The following is a 15,788-nucleotide window of genomic DNA, read 5'->3' on the forward strand; positions in this document are numbered from 1 at the left end:
AATGTTCAAGAAGAGGAAGATTCTCCTGCAAACTCCATGGATTCTTTTTTACAATTATCAAGAAATCATTGAAGTAAGGCCGGATCTTCGTATGTTGTTGTCTTATTTTTGTAAGTCACTTTAAAAAGACATGAATGGAGCAAACCAAACCTGGCGTTCAAATTGCGTAAAGCTGAACGCATGCCTAAGGAACATTTCCGCTTATCTGCAGTGGCTTTCGCATAGTCTTGAGAAAAGAATAGTTGAAACCCTTCCAAGTGATGTGACGTTTTGCCTTAACAGCCTGTAGAACTTTCAACAAGTCTGTGTATTCCAGGAAGTACAATATTACGCCTCTAGGATTGCGTTGGATAGATGTGTTTTGGGGAAGACGACCAAGTCTATGAGCTCGTTGAATGTTTAAAGATGGTGATTCTGGAAGTTGAAGAACCTGTAACAAGAAAGTTTGGAAGAAAGAAATGGAGTTGGCACCTTCCAATCCTTCAGGCAGACCATATATGCGTAGGTTGTTGCGACTATTTTGATTTTTGAGATTTCTATTTGTTTTTGTAGATGTAGAATATCTGTTTTCATGGGTTGAATTTGTTGAGAGGATTGTTGTAGAGAATCCATTTGATGTTCCATTAAAGTAAATTTAATATCCAGAGTCGACCATTTATCTTTGATGGCTTGTAAGCAAGTGTTTGTTTCCTCCAGATATGGCTTAAGAGCTCGAATCTCATCTAGAAGTAGTTATAGGGAAACTGGTGGTGGAGATATGGTCGGCGAAGGAGGATCTTTTTTTTTATTCTTTTAAACGTTGAAGCAGAGGAAGATGGGAGTTTAGAAATATTTTTCCCAGTTGGTGTAGAAGGAGCAGATATAGAAGTAGTGTCTATGCATTGGGGAGATATAGTATGACCAGACTCCTCAATATCAGATTGTAAATCTAAAAAAGGATTTGGGATAAATATTTCAGTAGATTTTGGGCGAGTGGAAAGAATGGACGATTAATTCTCACATCTGCCAGATATAATTCTCCCCATAGACATGAATGTTGAAATGAAAGAAGCGATAAAACCTTGAAAAATCAATTAACGTTGTCTATAAAGATTTGCTTTTGATAGAAGTAGTATGTTTCTGACATGAAAACAAAAATGAGGAGCGGTAAAAAATAATGCACAAAGAGTGCGTCAGTGGCCCAGAATGGTGAGCAGGAAATCAAAGCTGATAACGTGTCACACACCTTCACAGGATAACATCGCTACTCTAAGTTAGTTTAATTGTAGGACTTTTTTTTTTTTTTTAAATACGTATTTTTATTAAATTATAGTTAGTACCTGTCACATGCTATAAATTCCATCCTGTATTTTACGATCCTTTTAAAATATTTGTATTCATCCATTCACAACCGCTTACGTTAACATACTATAACAGCTTATAACATGATATATTGTACACTTTTTTTCTTTAAATAATCACTCCACTGCAACCAAAAAACATAAATATAAAACATTGCCATTCACTATATCAATAGCTCCAATTTCAACAAATGAGAGACCTATTGCATTGCAAATGCTTGTTTTAAAGAACAATCAGAAAATGGCGAATATAGCCTTCAATAGGATGTTACATTTGTTTTAGGTTTAAAAGGGAAAAAAATGCTTTTTATACAGAAAAGTATATGTTTTCCTTTTTTTTTTTTTTTTTTTTTTTTTTTTTTGAAACCGTTTATTACAAGACTCAAAAAAATATACAAAGATGGGCCTACAACCTTCCGGCCGGCCGCTAGCACACAAAAGGAGCATACGATACACATTTATAAAACACATAGCGCTGCGGAGGGGCATGGACAGGAGTTAACAGCGCTGAGAGCCACACCATCCGGACCCCACTATACGGTTTCATTTTAAACTTAAAGAACAACAAGAAAAAAACCAACCCACAAGGCAATCCACAATCGGAAATAGCAGCATGTGCTCCCCCGAAGGGGGGACCCTAACCATCCATAGGAGTCTAAAGAAGGGGAAGAGATCAGGACTAGGGCTGGGTAAACCCAGTGCCCGGTATCGGGGGGATGAGTCGGCTAAGGGGACGGGGCAGGCGACGGAGCGGGCAATAACGGCGGAGTACAGATTCCCCCGCGGTAGGCGTTCCAGGGGCCCCATACTTTCACCCATGTAATTGTAGGACTTTTAATGGTAACTTTGAGGTCTTCATATATTTGCTTGCAGGATAGAAGAAAAGTTCAAGGAAACTGAAGAACTTCATGAAAGCTCATGCTGTTTTAGTTATGGAAAATAATACTGGTGTAGGAGTATGGAAACCCTACTGAAATTCCATAAAGAGAAGCAATTATAGATGCAGCATGGCTTTATATGAGGTAGGAGAGCAGCGGTGCCGATATTAAAATAAACGCGTTAAGAAAACAAAATGGCAACCGCGAATCCTGTCACGGAGACACGCCACACTTTTGCATCATAAACTGAAGATATCGGGCTTACCGCGGCTTCCACAAGTATTTACCGAAGTCTAGAAGTCTTCATGCATCAGTTCCCTGCATTCAGAAGAATAATAAAGCGGACCTGCTGCCTGTCACAGGAAAAGGCCTCCAGTCGCGGCACAGAGCTATGCTAGGCAGCCGACATCTCCTTCGGCGCCAAGGCACGCCCCCCCAACTTTTAGGCTTCTTGCCTGACTTTTTGGTCCCACTGCGCAGAGATATCCCTTTGGGGATGATTTATGCGTATTACAAACTAAATAAATAATAAATAAATAAACCCATCCTTATTCTTCTGCCGTGGGTGTCTTTTCCCATGTTTTCTATGATATTTCTGGTAGGGAGTCTTCTCCCTCACCCACCCTTTTGAGAGCCCGTCCCTTTCTCTCTCACTGTCTCATGTCCTACTCCGGGATCTTTCATGGACCAGTTCACAGATTCTCCTCCAGGGATGGTATTGCTTGAGTATCTAATTCAAAGGTAAGGAATCTGCAGCTAGATGTCTCTATGAGATGAATAAGTTACTTACCTTCGGTAACGCCTTATCTGGTAGAGACAGGAACTAGATTCCTTACTGACCTGCCCTCCTCCCGCTCTGCAAACTGAGTTGTCATTTCTTTTGCCAGATCTCTTCTAGCATTCTTGTGCATTTCAGTTTTTTTTTTTTTTTTTTAATAAAAAAAATAATATAACATATTTTACAAAAAGAAAATTCTTTTTGGGCACATTCTCCTAGCAGTTTCTAAATTGACGTCAGAGCATCAGGCGAGGGCTTATATGGTCTCCGTCAACGTCCTATCCGGTGGACGACGTCGCTACAGAGTCGCTCGGCGCCCTCTCTCGACGTGCAGATGTGCTGCTGTAGAAAATTTTTCCGGATCCAGTCTGGTGCCAAATCAAAAGTAAGGAATCTGCTGCTAGATCCTGTTTCTACACGATAAGTCGTTACTGCAGATACGCAACTTATTCTTCACTAACCGTACCAGAAATTCTGCGGCTATTTTTGAGACTCTTTTTTTTTTTGTGTGCAAAAGGCAGCCCCTGTAGACTGTCCAACAAGCCACTCTTTTCTTGGCTTCAGGGGGTAAGGTTTGTGGTGTAGACCATGGCATTCAGCAAGGGCAGTAGCCCTTCTCATCGCCCTCTACCACCAGACGACACAGATTCCTTCTTCATTAGACGTCAGTGGCTATAAGGAGTAGGATGTGTTTCTGTCTATCCACCTGGAGTGCAGTTACATCAGAACTGTCTGGCTTAGTTGTTCAGAACGTTGAACCTTTCCCATTTCCTCATTCCCCATGATTTTCCTTAGATTTCCTCAGATAACGTCATTCTTTCACAAGTAGTACAGAAACGGCTTGTCAAGTGACCAGGAAGGGCTGACTGATTTAAGCTCTTTGGTTTCTGAATGCCGTCCTTGGGAAGGACAAATTCAGGAGCCCAACTCTGGCCCAGGTACTCTTCGCTCTAGACTTGGGAGACTGGATGTTCCTTGGACCTGCAGGACATGTACTTCCACCTGTTATTTCCTCTCCTTTGTTGAGGTTTAGGACAATTCCATTCCTCTCTCCTACCCATCAGCATCATCTCTGCTCCCTGGGTGCTCACAAAGGTGATGGCAGTGGTTTTGGCTCATTGTTGCAGTTCATGAGTTCACATATTATCATACCTCGATGGATGCATGTTGAATGTGGCCTTGCTACAGTCATTCGTGGAACACCTGCACATGACAATTTCTATGGGGTTCTCCATCAACGAGACTTAATCCTACCTTTTGGTATTTGGGCCTTTCTGAACAATCTAGCTTTAAAAGCCTTTCCACTCCACAGCAAGTCTGAGGCTATCCGGGTCTAAATTAAATGTTTTGGGCTAATTCCTGAGTTGTGGCCTGATGGATCATAAGCTTCTTGGACTCATAAGCTTGTGCATCCTACTGGTATCTTATGCTACGTGGTATATGTAATATCTGTATTGAAAACTTCTCCTTCATTGTTCTCAGCACTGGCAATGTCTTTCAGTTGACATCTATGTGACAGATGAGGTGTCCCAAACTTTCAGTGGTGGATGAAGGATTCCAACCTGATTTACAGCAGGTCTGTCTCTGTGTTCCTTTCAGATCCCACTGTGGTGATGGATATATCTTTGTGCTGGGGAGGTCACCTGAACATAGTAGAGATTAGAGGCATCTGGTCTCCAATGGAAAAGAATCAATTTCAAGATGGCATTAAGAGCCTTGTGGTTGGCTCTTAATGCCTTCTTGTTTTCTATCTATGACAGCGCTGTTAAGGTTCTGATGGACAACCCAACTACCCTGTAGTACTGCAGGAAGGAGGGCTGAGTGGTATATTGTGTTCAGTGCCAGGAGGTGCTGAGATGTTAGCACTGGCTCGTCCTTCAGGGCATTTCCTTATCTGTCGGCCATCTGGAAGGCTCTGGGCACGCCAGGGGGGACAAACTAAGCAAATGTAATCTAGCTGACTGGAGGTATTTAAGGAGTCTTCGACCTGTTGAGTATACCGTAGGAAGTTTTTTTGGTACTGCTCTAACTGCGGATTGATGCATCTTTTGTGCTCTGGAGCTCACGCCTCAGGGCTCCCTGAGAGACCGGTTCTCCCTTTCGTGGAACTCCGATTTCACATATGCTTTTCCATCTCAGCTTCACCAAATTCTAAAGGAGGCCAGGAGGTACCAGCACAGCTCATCCTAATAGCACTGAACTGGCTTAGTAATTATGGTATCTCGATCAGCTGAGTTGGAGGACCTGCTGCTTCAACAACAAGGCAGGGTTCTGTATCGCAACATCCAAAGAATACTTGCTTGGTGATTGAATGGAAGCAGCTGAGTAGCTTTGATTTGCCTGTGGAAATTTTGGATGTGAATTTGGGTACTCGTCGAACTCCACAGTTGTCTATTCTGGCTGCTGGGCAAAGTTTTTGCTGTGGTGCAAGGAATGTTGTATCGATCTGCTGCTGGCTAAGCTTTCTAATGAATTTGTACTTGCTTTGCCTTTGGCCCTGCTAGGCTTTCTTGTGGCCACTGTAAAAGGTTACTTGTTAGGCCTTTTGGCCTTCCTGTGTTTGCCTGATCACCCCTCTGTTCATGTCACTTGTTGTCATGCTTTTTTGCAAGTGCTAGCATATGTTTCCTCTTTAGCCCTTTTGTATAGTGGTATCTTATCTTGGTTCATATATTTTGAATGTGCACACATTTAGAACCTATCTACAGTTCTTTGAGATTACTGACTATTAAGGACTTTTTTTTCCTTGCAATCACTTCTGTATGTTTTGTCAGTGAGCTACAGGCGCGGTCAGTGCTGCCTCCTTAGATCACCTTCTTCCATAACAAATTGGTGCCTCAGATTTAGGCATCCTTATTTCCTGTAAGTGGTTTCACCTGCCCATGTGTGGCAGTCCAGCACTCTTTTTTTTCTCTTCTGCATCCCTTCAAAGAGGAGGCGATGCTTCACTGATTGGACAGTAGGCGTGCCCTTAGCTTTTGTATCGATGGGACCTATGAATACTGTGTCAACGACCAACACTTCATTACATTTTCCAGTGCAAAGAAGGGAGCGTTAAAAAGGTATCCCTTTCACTATGGGTTGTCCTCTATATCAACATGCACTGTGCCTTGATCAAGAAGGGCAATTTTGACGCCTTGGGGCTCCTTCTGCCAGTGCCAAAGCTGCCACTATATCTTTAGCTAGGGGTGGTTCTGGTCCTGGACATCTGCTAGGCTCTATCGTGGGCATCTGTCCAGCCACTACATTATCGACTCTTATGTTTGCAGGTAGGGCCATTATTCCTGATCGGTCTTGCAGGACTAAGTTTGAGATCTATTCAAATGCTGAAGGATTTGCATTTAAACTTTTCCATCAGAAGAAAGAGTTACCTTTGGTAAATTGTTTTCTGCTGGATGCTTTGTCTAACCACAGATTGATCATTCACCCACCCGCCTCCCCATTCTGTGGAATGGTCTTCTGATTGGTCATAATGTCCCATTTTAGATTCATCACACTGTCCGAATTCGGTTTTGTCTGGTGCTCTACATGAAAGTGTGTGGATGTTTCTTTTGGAAACTGACACCCGCGTTCAGAGGTTTCACCTATATATGGCTCTACTTTTTCATTTTTGGAGGCTGGGAGAAGCCACCAAGGGGTTGGAGAGTCCCACCTGCTGGTATTTGAGAGCTATTGCAGACAAATTTCCAGATTCAGTCTGGCACCTGGGAGAATCCAGAAGATGAGGAATCTGTGGTAGATTATCTACTAGAAAGAGCATTGCTGAAGTGAAATAAATTGTTTAAGTGGAGTTGTATATAACTGCCACCATCTGCATCGGATCTGAAATTCTGCTCCCAGATTCTTTGGCCTTTCTACGACTTCGAAAACATAATACCATGCCTTTTGTACACAGAGTAAATCTCAGGCTCATGGGTGGAAAATCAATAATTTATCAAAGACACAGAGGGTAATGTTCATCCCTCCCCCACACACTTTTATTTACTCTCTTATGCTTTTAGGTTTTGTTTTTCTCCAGTAATTTGGCTTAAGAAGTTTGTTTCCAGCTATGTATTTTAGGTGCCATCGGATCATCCAATCGCCTATTCTTCCTTTTTACTCCGGAGTCTGAAGAAGGAAGCTGTCGTGGTCTGACTGGCCTCTATTTTATACCATTACTTTGATATATTTCTGTGTTTGTGAGGCCATGTTTCTGTCATTGTTGCGGAATAGAGCAACATTAAACTTTCATAACTTCAGTCTCGCTGTAGTCAATAAAATGATGATTTCCTACCCACAAAGGGGAGATATATAGTATATTCACTGAAAAACAAAAGGTTAACGTGATATAGTTAGGTGAAAATGTCCGTCAAAATGTAATGTTTTAATCTATAAAAAAAAATAACAAAAAACACTGGAATTCACCAGTTATAGATAACTGAAGGAAATGTAACTTGCTTCCCTGCCATGCAGTGTTGTCATCCATGATGTAATTTTAGATGTCATTAGTAATATTATCAATAATGTCAGACATTTTCATGAGTGATGTAATATGTGAGGTCATAAGCATTGCATGGCGAAGGCGCCAGTTATAGTTTCTTCAGTTCGCTATAACTGGTGAATTTCATTGCCTTCTTAAGTTTAAAACGTTCTATTTTAAGACATTTTTACTTATTTGTAAGTTTACTTTAACATTCGGTTTTTTTTTAACAGCACATTTAAAAAAAATGATTTTTGTAAAGTAAGATATTATTACCATACCAAACTATAATGTCACCTCAACCTTTGGATTTTCCAGTAAATATATATAACAGACTTAAATTAGAATAATCCTGCAGTGTTTTTCTGGCTATGTAGAATCAGAGTAGTGTGAGTAATGAATAAAAAACCTTTCTATATGACTGATGGAAATCTGTCAAAATTTGATGTTTTATCATTTCTGATAAACGCTAAAGGAGAGTTTAGCCAAATTCTTAATTGCGAGCTGTTGCCTCCTACAAACCAATAGAGAATCATACCGATATAGATAGTCAAGAGACCTTCACTAGTACAAAATAAGAGCATTCATAATCCCTCTTATTATCAACACATTGATAGTGTTCTGGAACAAATGTCCTAGAAAGGTTAAATTAAGATGTATCCTTTTTTTAAAATGCAACAATTACTTTAGGATAAACACTTGTCCAATAGAGAGCTTGCCAGTTGTTTCCAGCTGTTTTCTCTCACTCAGACCCTCACTTTAAGGTTTCTACCTGTTGTTTGAAAGAAAGTCTAAGTCATGTGTCTCACTATCGAATGCAGTCTAGATTGCAAACCCTTTTTTCATGATAACTGGTAGTTTGAAAATTGTACTCCATAACCTTGAAATCGAGGTGTGTGTTTAACAGTACTTTCAGTGACCATTGTGCTTTTTTCCCCCACTTTTTCCCTAGAAGGCGATTCAGTGGAAGGGAATTTGCACCCCACCGCCATGATGTTATTGAGTACAGTGAACCTCCTTCAGACCCTCTGTCTGTCTTCTGGTGTCCATGCAGAAGTCATGCAGAATGATGCGACCAGAACCCTGTGTGGATTACTGCGCATGTTGGTGGAAAGTGCCACAGTTGATAAAACAAGTATGTAGCATACTGTCCACTATGGCAGCACTTGCACTTGTACTTTTATTGTTTCAGCGGTTTTCTGTGTTTGTATTTACTATTAGTTTACATATGATGTAGATATGATTTTTAAGCATGGGTGTTAATTGTATTGAGTGTATTTAAAATGTGCTTAAACCCATGATGTCCTTGTGCTGAAAGTATATACTGATAGATACTTCTACCCATATATACCTCACCTTCGAATCTCACCAGGAACCAGAAACGTTTTCTAGCAATACTCCCAGGTGCTGCTGGTGATGTTATGCAGTTTTGTGCTGGTTCATACCACCCCGGAAGTGACGGAGTGGAGTTGTACAGAACTGCCACCATCTGCATCGGCTCTGAAGTTCCGCTCCCAGATTCTTTGGCTTACTTAAGACTCCTAAAACATAAGACAGTGTCCCCTTCTAAAGTTATTGGTTTCAAAGCAGGTTGTGACTTTAGAAAAAAAAGATATAGGTCACAGACACGCATGTAGTGCATCTGTGGTTTTAGGGCTTGGGACATGACTCGTAGTTTTGCAATAACTATGCCATCATGCACCCGAAGGCAATCTGGGCTTGAGACATGAACTTGTACATCACCAAACATAAGAATAATATGCATGTGGCAGACTGGGAGGAGGCCATGCTGCAGATTTTCTACTCCCTCTGGCAAGCCTTTGGGCCCCAATTAATCACAGAGGCCCTAAGTCGGGTTCAAGACAGTGGGTCCTTGCTGAGTGCCTTCTGACCCTTTACGACCCCTTCTGGGTCCTGTACTGATTCCTGTAAATATTCTACTCTGGCCCCATGATCTGCAATGAGCAGTTTTTTGTCGAAGCCGGAAGAGGATCCGGTGCTGGTTCCAATGTCTGACCCTGAACAGTATTAAGCCTGATCTGCTCCAATGTTACGCTACAAAATTACTAAAGGCTAACTGGGCGTCATTCAATCTGACTTTGTAACGGTACCTCTACCAGCTTGGACGTACCAGACGTGGCTCCATTATCTTTTTGACTATGACTCTGAACAAGTTGCACCATCAGAGAGATGATGATGGTGGGGAGGTGAACGGTCAACTCCTACCCCTCATTATGAAAATGTTCACATGGGCTTACAAGAGGCCAGTGGGCTTCATATCTCCCCAGATACAGAGTTGTACTCGCCACTTCGACCACAAGCAGAAGAGTGCCTCATTTGCAGTAGTTGTCGGACAGACAGCTGAAGTCCTGAAACTGCAGCTGCCTGCAGAGACTAAGACTTGCGTCCTTATGGATTTTTGCAGTCTACGCCTGGCAAGTCTTTTCCCTTGCGTCCTTTAAAGAAGGCCTCACTGATACCTTGATGGGCATTTTATCAAACCCTTGTTCTTGCCCACCGGTGAATAGGCTGGTGGCCAGGTGTCACAGACCAGCTCCTGGTGATCCTGATTTTCTTACCTTGCACCCTACCCCAGAAAGATTTGTGGTTCAGGCTTTAAACCTCCACATGAACCCCAGTTAACTCTCCACAACGCTTCCGGATGGGGGTGGGGGGGTCTAAGTAGATTGAGGTGTTTGGAAAACAAATGTTCTCTTCTGCCTGCCTCATCAATACAGTCTGTTTGTTGAGTGGCTACGTGCATGCCCTCTGGGATATGGCCAGCAAGATCTTCCCAGCAGTAGCAGAAGACGTTAGGATCTCTGGCTCAAATAATTCATGATGATTAGGATTCATGCCTGATTCATTCAAGCCTCAATACTACTGATTGCCTGGGAGCTGTGGTTGACACCAGTGTTGTGCTTCGCCACACATGTGGATGTGTTCTACATGTTTTTCTGGAAGTATACACAACCGTCCCATGGATTTTGCCTTGGAGCGTTTTATGGGCAATAGATCCAATGTGCGATCCCTGCATCAGTTCAGAAAAGTCAGAGGCTACTCCATGGCTGGCATATAGATGGCAAGAGTCACCCCAAGTGCTGCAGCAGTCGACATCCCTGGCCGGGGTCATCGACATGCTAGGAAGCCAGCAGTCACCAGTCCGCTCATTCTCCTTCACCTGCGGCAATGGCCACCAAGCTGCTTTAGTTTTCCCATGGCAGCACAGACCCATCTTGAAGGAAAGGGGGCGGGGGGGGGGGGGGGGGGGGGTGGGTGTGCGCGGGAGATGGGGGACACATGATTCAGTATTTCTTCCTGTGGTGGCGAGCCATCATGTCCGACAGATGGGTCATACAAATTATTCAGCATGGCTATGCCCTTCTCTTTCTTTTTGCTCTGCCAATTCCCCTCCCGACTGACCAACTTTCAGAGCAGCTATCTGAGAGGGTGTGGTGGCATAGAAAGGGAAGAGGGTTGTTACTCTCCTTATTTTCTTGTCGAAAAAGGCCGGAGGCTTCTGATCTATAATGTACCTGGTCTCCTGAATGCCTTCTTGCTGAAGTACAAATTTAAAATGCTCATGCAGGCCCAGATCTTGGCTGCTCTGAACTTCGAGGACTGGATGGTGTTCCTTGGATCTTCAGGACATATATTTTCATTTATCTATCTTGCAGTCCCACAGACGTTATCTGTGTGTTTGCAGATTTCATTGAGTAAGTCGAAATGGAGATGTCTGTCTTGTTTTTGCCCACTTGGGTGGTTTTAGCTTTCTAAATCTGAACATGTAAGCACTTGCCTGTACTGTGCCTGACTAATAAAATCCATGCATGACTGTGCATACTTCCTCCTACATTTTTGTTTTTCGTTCCTCTTTCCTACACTTAACGGAAATGAAGAGGTAACCCTATGTTCTATACCTTGTACATGTCTCAGTGACTGTCACTTCCCATGATTGAAATTGGGTGGAGTAACACAGGACATTGGAGATTTGTTAGGAAAATTACACTGTTTCGTGCATACCTCATCTTCTCTTCTAGCACAGGCAATTGAAATAAGACAACAGACTAAATGAAAATCTGTGCCTTAAAACAGTTGACAGATATTGCCTCTGAAACAGCACCATTCCTGACTCTATACCTTCTGAGAGGACCACATTGCATGCTCATAGATCATTCCGACTAAGATAGAATTTAAACAAATTAACTGACATATAAGCCTTCAGGATCTCCAGCCTGATGGCTGTACATGAAGAAACCCGTATTGGATGTAAATAGCTATGCTTTATGTCGCCTCATAATCATGCAAATTGTGAGTAAATGTACTGTGAACTAATCCTAATGGTTACTGGATCAATGTCACTACGAATAATAACATTTAAAAGCAACTTTATCTTCAAATGTATTAAGAAAATATTGTTGCTGTGATGTGTACCTCTATCTGTGAATAGCTGGTCATTCTTCCATAGGAATGCAACTGCTTTGGATTCTTTCCTTACTGCATACATAATACTGCTATATTCTAGTCGAGTGCAAAAAGAACAATTGATGGAACAGAATATTGACAAATGTCAAACATTCACCCCAGTGCAGAGATCTGGGCCTAAATCTGTTGTTTTATTTGCTCCCCATGCAGTCTTGAACCTGCTCCCTATGGGAACAGTTCAGCCCAAACTGCTGGGCTAGGTTCACCCTGGACAGCAAATTAGCATCCTGGGACCGGTTTCGGGGTTTCACCCCTCATCAGCCAGGCTAGCTTGACTCCAGTGGAATGGAGACCACGGGACCCACGTCTGGGCATACCCGTCCCACTCGGGGTGACAAATGCAAAAAGAACAGTTGATGGACAGAATGTTGACACTGCCAAACGTTCACCCCAGTACAGAGATTTTTCTAGTTGAGCAACAATCCAAAGCAAGAGTTACAGACCGTTTCTGAACTTAAAATAGTAAAGCACAGGATTTAAATCAATCAGAATGTTGGTGTATAATCAGATTTTCCTTCACACTACATCAAAGAGATATGGTATGCATAATAACTTTTTTGAACCAGTTGAGGCAAAACGCCAGATGTTTCTCCATTTAAATATCAGCACTAGGGGTACAGAGTTATTACATGTGGTGTTCATTCTGCCACACACTTATTGTGTAGATGCATGACAGTGATTTGGACACACGTAAGGAGGTGGAAGCTGTTTTAGTCCATGCAAATCTATGTGATTGCTTAGTTAAGGCCAGTTTTCGTCAGAATGTTCTGCGTAACACTCATTCTGCAAAACCTGGATTTAGAAATAGATTTTAACAAATTATTGTCTATTAATACATTAGATATCAGAGTGGGGGAATGGACCACTTGTCCTGTGTACCAGGGTCTTTCAATTTGCGCGGTTGGGCATCCTTAAAAAACCCTCATATACGTACACTGGCGTTGGGCGGTATATCTTGATTCTCCGCCGTAGTGTATCGTGATAGCATGATCATTGGGCTTTTTATTGTCCAAATGCTAACCTCCCCATGGAGGAAGACCAACTGGTTGTACAGTAGTGGTCAGGAATAATGGAACGAGGGCGTGCTCGTGCTCTGTGAACTGTGATGTTAAAATTCCTAAAGCCAAGTCCCGTGTCCTTTATTCTTGGGGTTCTTGACAAAGGGAAATTAAAAATGGTGTCCGTGCATATGAATAAACTTGATTATTAGTTTGATGCACTGGTATGTATCTAGTGTTATCTGGTCAACATGTTTCAGCCCCATGCAAGGTCTAGAGGCTTTCGTCAGGACCGGAAGGTGAAATGGAGGGCTTAATTGGGCTCTCCACTATTTTCTGTGGGTGGGGAGTAGTACTCACCACCATCGATTTAAGGAAAACAGACCGTTTCTATCCGTTCCTGTAAAGACAATCAAGGATTAAATGACAGCCTAGCGTGATATTTTACAATGCTAAAACGATATTCTCGTGCTTTATGCCCTGTTAACATCAATATTTCTAATTAAAGGACTGCGTTGCTGTCGCGCCTTCTTTCATTACAGGGTGCATGCTTTATTAAAAGGGACTAACTACAAAAAGGGAATCTTGACCTCAAGCACATTGAAATGGCCCAAACCGAGATTTGCCCACAGGAGAACCAAAAACATCAAAGACATTCTGGTCCACACCAGACCAAGAGATATTATTCCAAGAGAAACTCAGACTACAGTTTGGAATCTGAATCCTATAGTGGGACACTACCCTTGTGGAACCTGCTCGGTCTGCAAACTCACGAAAGTGACCAAGACCCTACAACTACTGCCAAACCTAAAATGGGAACTACGTCACCACACAAACTGCAACACCACCCATGTGGTGTACATGATTGTTTGCCCGTGTGGATTGAAATACATTGGAATGACTTGCAGGAAAATTAAACAAAGGATCATAGAACATCGAAGTAATATCACATGTAAGAGAGCAACAACACAAATGAGCAAACACTATATTGAAGCCAAACACACAGCAGAAGATCTACAATGGGTTGTTTTGGAAACCCAACTCTTCAAAGGCCATAATGTGGAACGCACCCTCTTTGAAAAAGAACAACGCTGGGTGCACCGCCTTAAGACAGATAAAGAGGGCCTGAACGATACCATACCATGGCACGCCCTAAAAAGATGAAAGACTGTAAAAGTGATCCCCATATACTGGAAATTCCAAGTTTAGACTCATCATGAATCTCAGACATTACCATCACCCAGAGTAAGAAAGAGAACCTAACTGCAGAAATGCCTATCCGATTGAGTATACTCTGTTATGTTCTCTATACGAATAAGTCTCTCGGCAACCCCCAAACACGAACCTGAGCAACCAAGGTATACAAGAGACTAAAAAATGCTCATTATAATAACTACGCACGCTGAGCAACCACGGTATACAAGAGACTAAAAAATGCACATTGAGATAACTGTGCACTCCGCTGAATATATCCCGCGAAAGGAAAGTATCACAAACGAAACCATCTGCCACCTATATCTCTGTCCTTTTGGGCGCAATTCAAGATGCGAGAATACGATTGAGATTTTCTTCTTCGCACACCGTATCACACAAATAAGGCAAAAACCGTTATGCCAACCATCAGTGCCCTCCAGAGGCCAACCAAGACCGACTAGTCCTACTTTAATTTCAATAGAACCGGTCTTTGAAAAACGAGCCCAACCGGGAGCACGTTAATCCAGGGGAACGTCAGAGTCAGAACAAGCTATTCTGCCAGAGTAGCCGGTAAGCGACGGCGAGGCGAGCTCTCTACACCGCGTCAACCTGTGAGATAAGTAACCTTATATTTTCCCATTTCATGCAGCAATTGGCGCTCACCTAACTGACTGACACCCTGAATGAAGATGTCCAACTTGCTCTGAAAGGTATTTGACTCAGACAGTTTGCTTCTGGCCTTTGGCTCCGTAACGCTGAATCAACAGACGGAAACGCCGTCAGTTCACATAACTTTACGCTCACCATGCAATGAACCTCCTGTTTATTACCATAACCAGACATACAATCGCATTTTGAGACTCTATACACTAAACTTATTAATTCACAACGACGGCTCGCTCCCTCATAGGGAAACGAGTAGCTATGATAACAACAAGGATAGAATAATCGCATCACCTAAGCGACCCTTTTTCTAATCTAATTAAGAACAACACCAGTAAGAGAACCGAGATAGCATTCACTAAAACCTTTTTGTAGTTAGTCCCTTTTAATAAAGCATGCACCCTGTAATGAAAGAAGGCGCGACAGCAACGCAGTCCTTTAATTAGAAATATTGATGTTAACAGGGCATAAAGCACGAGAATATCGTTTTAGCATTGTAAAATATCACGCTAGGCTGTCATTTAATCCTTGATTGTCTTTACAGGAACGGATAGAAACGGTCTGTTTTCCTTAAATCGATGGTGGTGAGTACTACTCCCCACCCACAGAAAATAGTGGAGAGCCCAATTAAGCCCTCCATTTCACCTTCCGGTCCTGACGAAAGCCTCTAGACCTTGCATGGGGCTGAAACATGTTGACCAGATAACACTAGATACATACCAGTGCATCAAACTAATAATCAAGTTTATTCATATGCACGGACACCATTTTTAATTTCCCTTTGTCAAGAACCCCAAGAATAAAGGACACAGGACTTGGCTTTAGGAATTTTAACATCACAGTTCACAGAGCACGAGCACGCCCTCGTTCCATTATTCCTGACCACTACTGTACAACCAGTTGGTCTTCCTCCATGGGGAGGTTAGCATTTGGACAATAAAAAGCCCAATGATCATGCTATCACGATACACTACGGCGGAGAATCAAGATATA

General features: G+C 42.4%; 1 protein-coding gene across 1 annotated transcript in view; it reads left to right on the forward strand.

Annotated features, from left to right (window-relative positions):
* The window catches only part of LOC146805589 (E3 ubiquitin-protein ligase HERC2-like), a 1,563,844-nt gene that overhangs the window by 516,300 nt on the left and 1,031,756 nt on the right, over window positions 1-15,788 (forward strand). The window contains 1 exon segment of the mRNA XM_085622871.1: window positions 8,408-8,590. Within this exon segment, the coding sequence (XP_085478997.1) occupies window positions 8,408-8,590 (183 nt within the window).

The sequence above is a fragment of the Triturus cristatus genome, chromosome 8 (assembly GCF_964204655.1).
Source record: "Triturus cristatus chromosome 8, aTriCri1.1, whole genome shotgun sequence".
In the NCBI taxonomy this organism is placed as follows: Eukaryota; Metazoa; Chordata; class Amphibia; order Caudata; family Salamandridae; genus Triturus; species Triturus cristatus.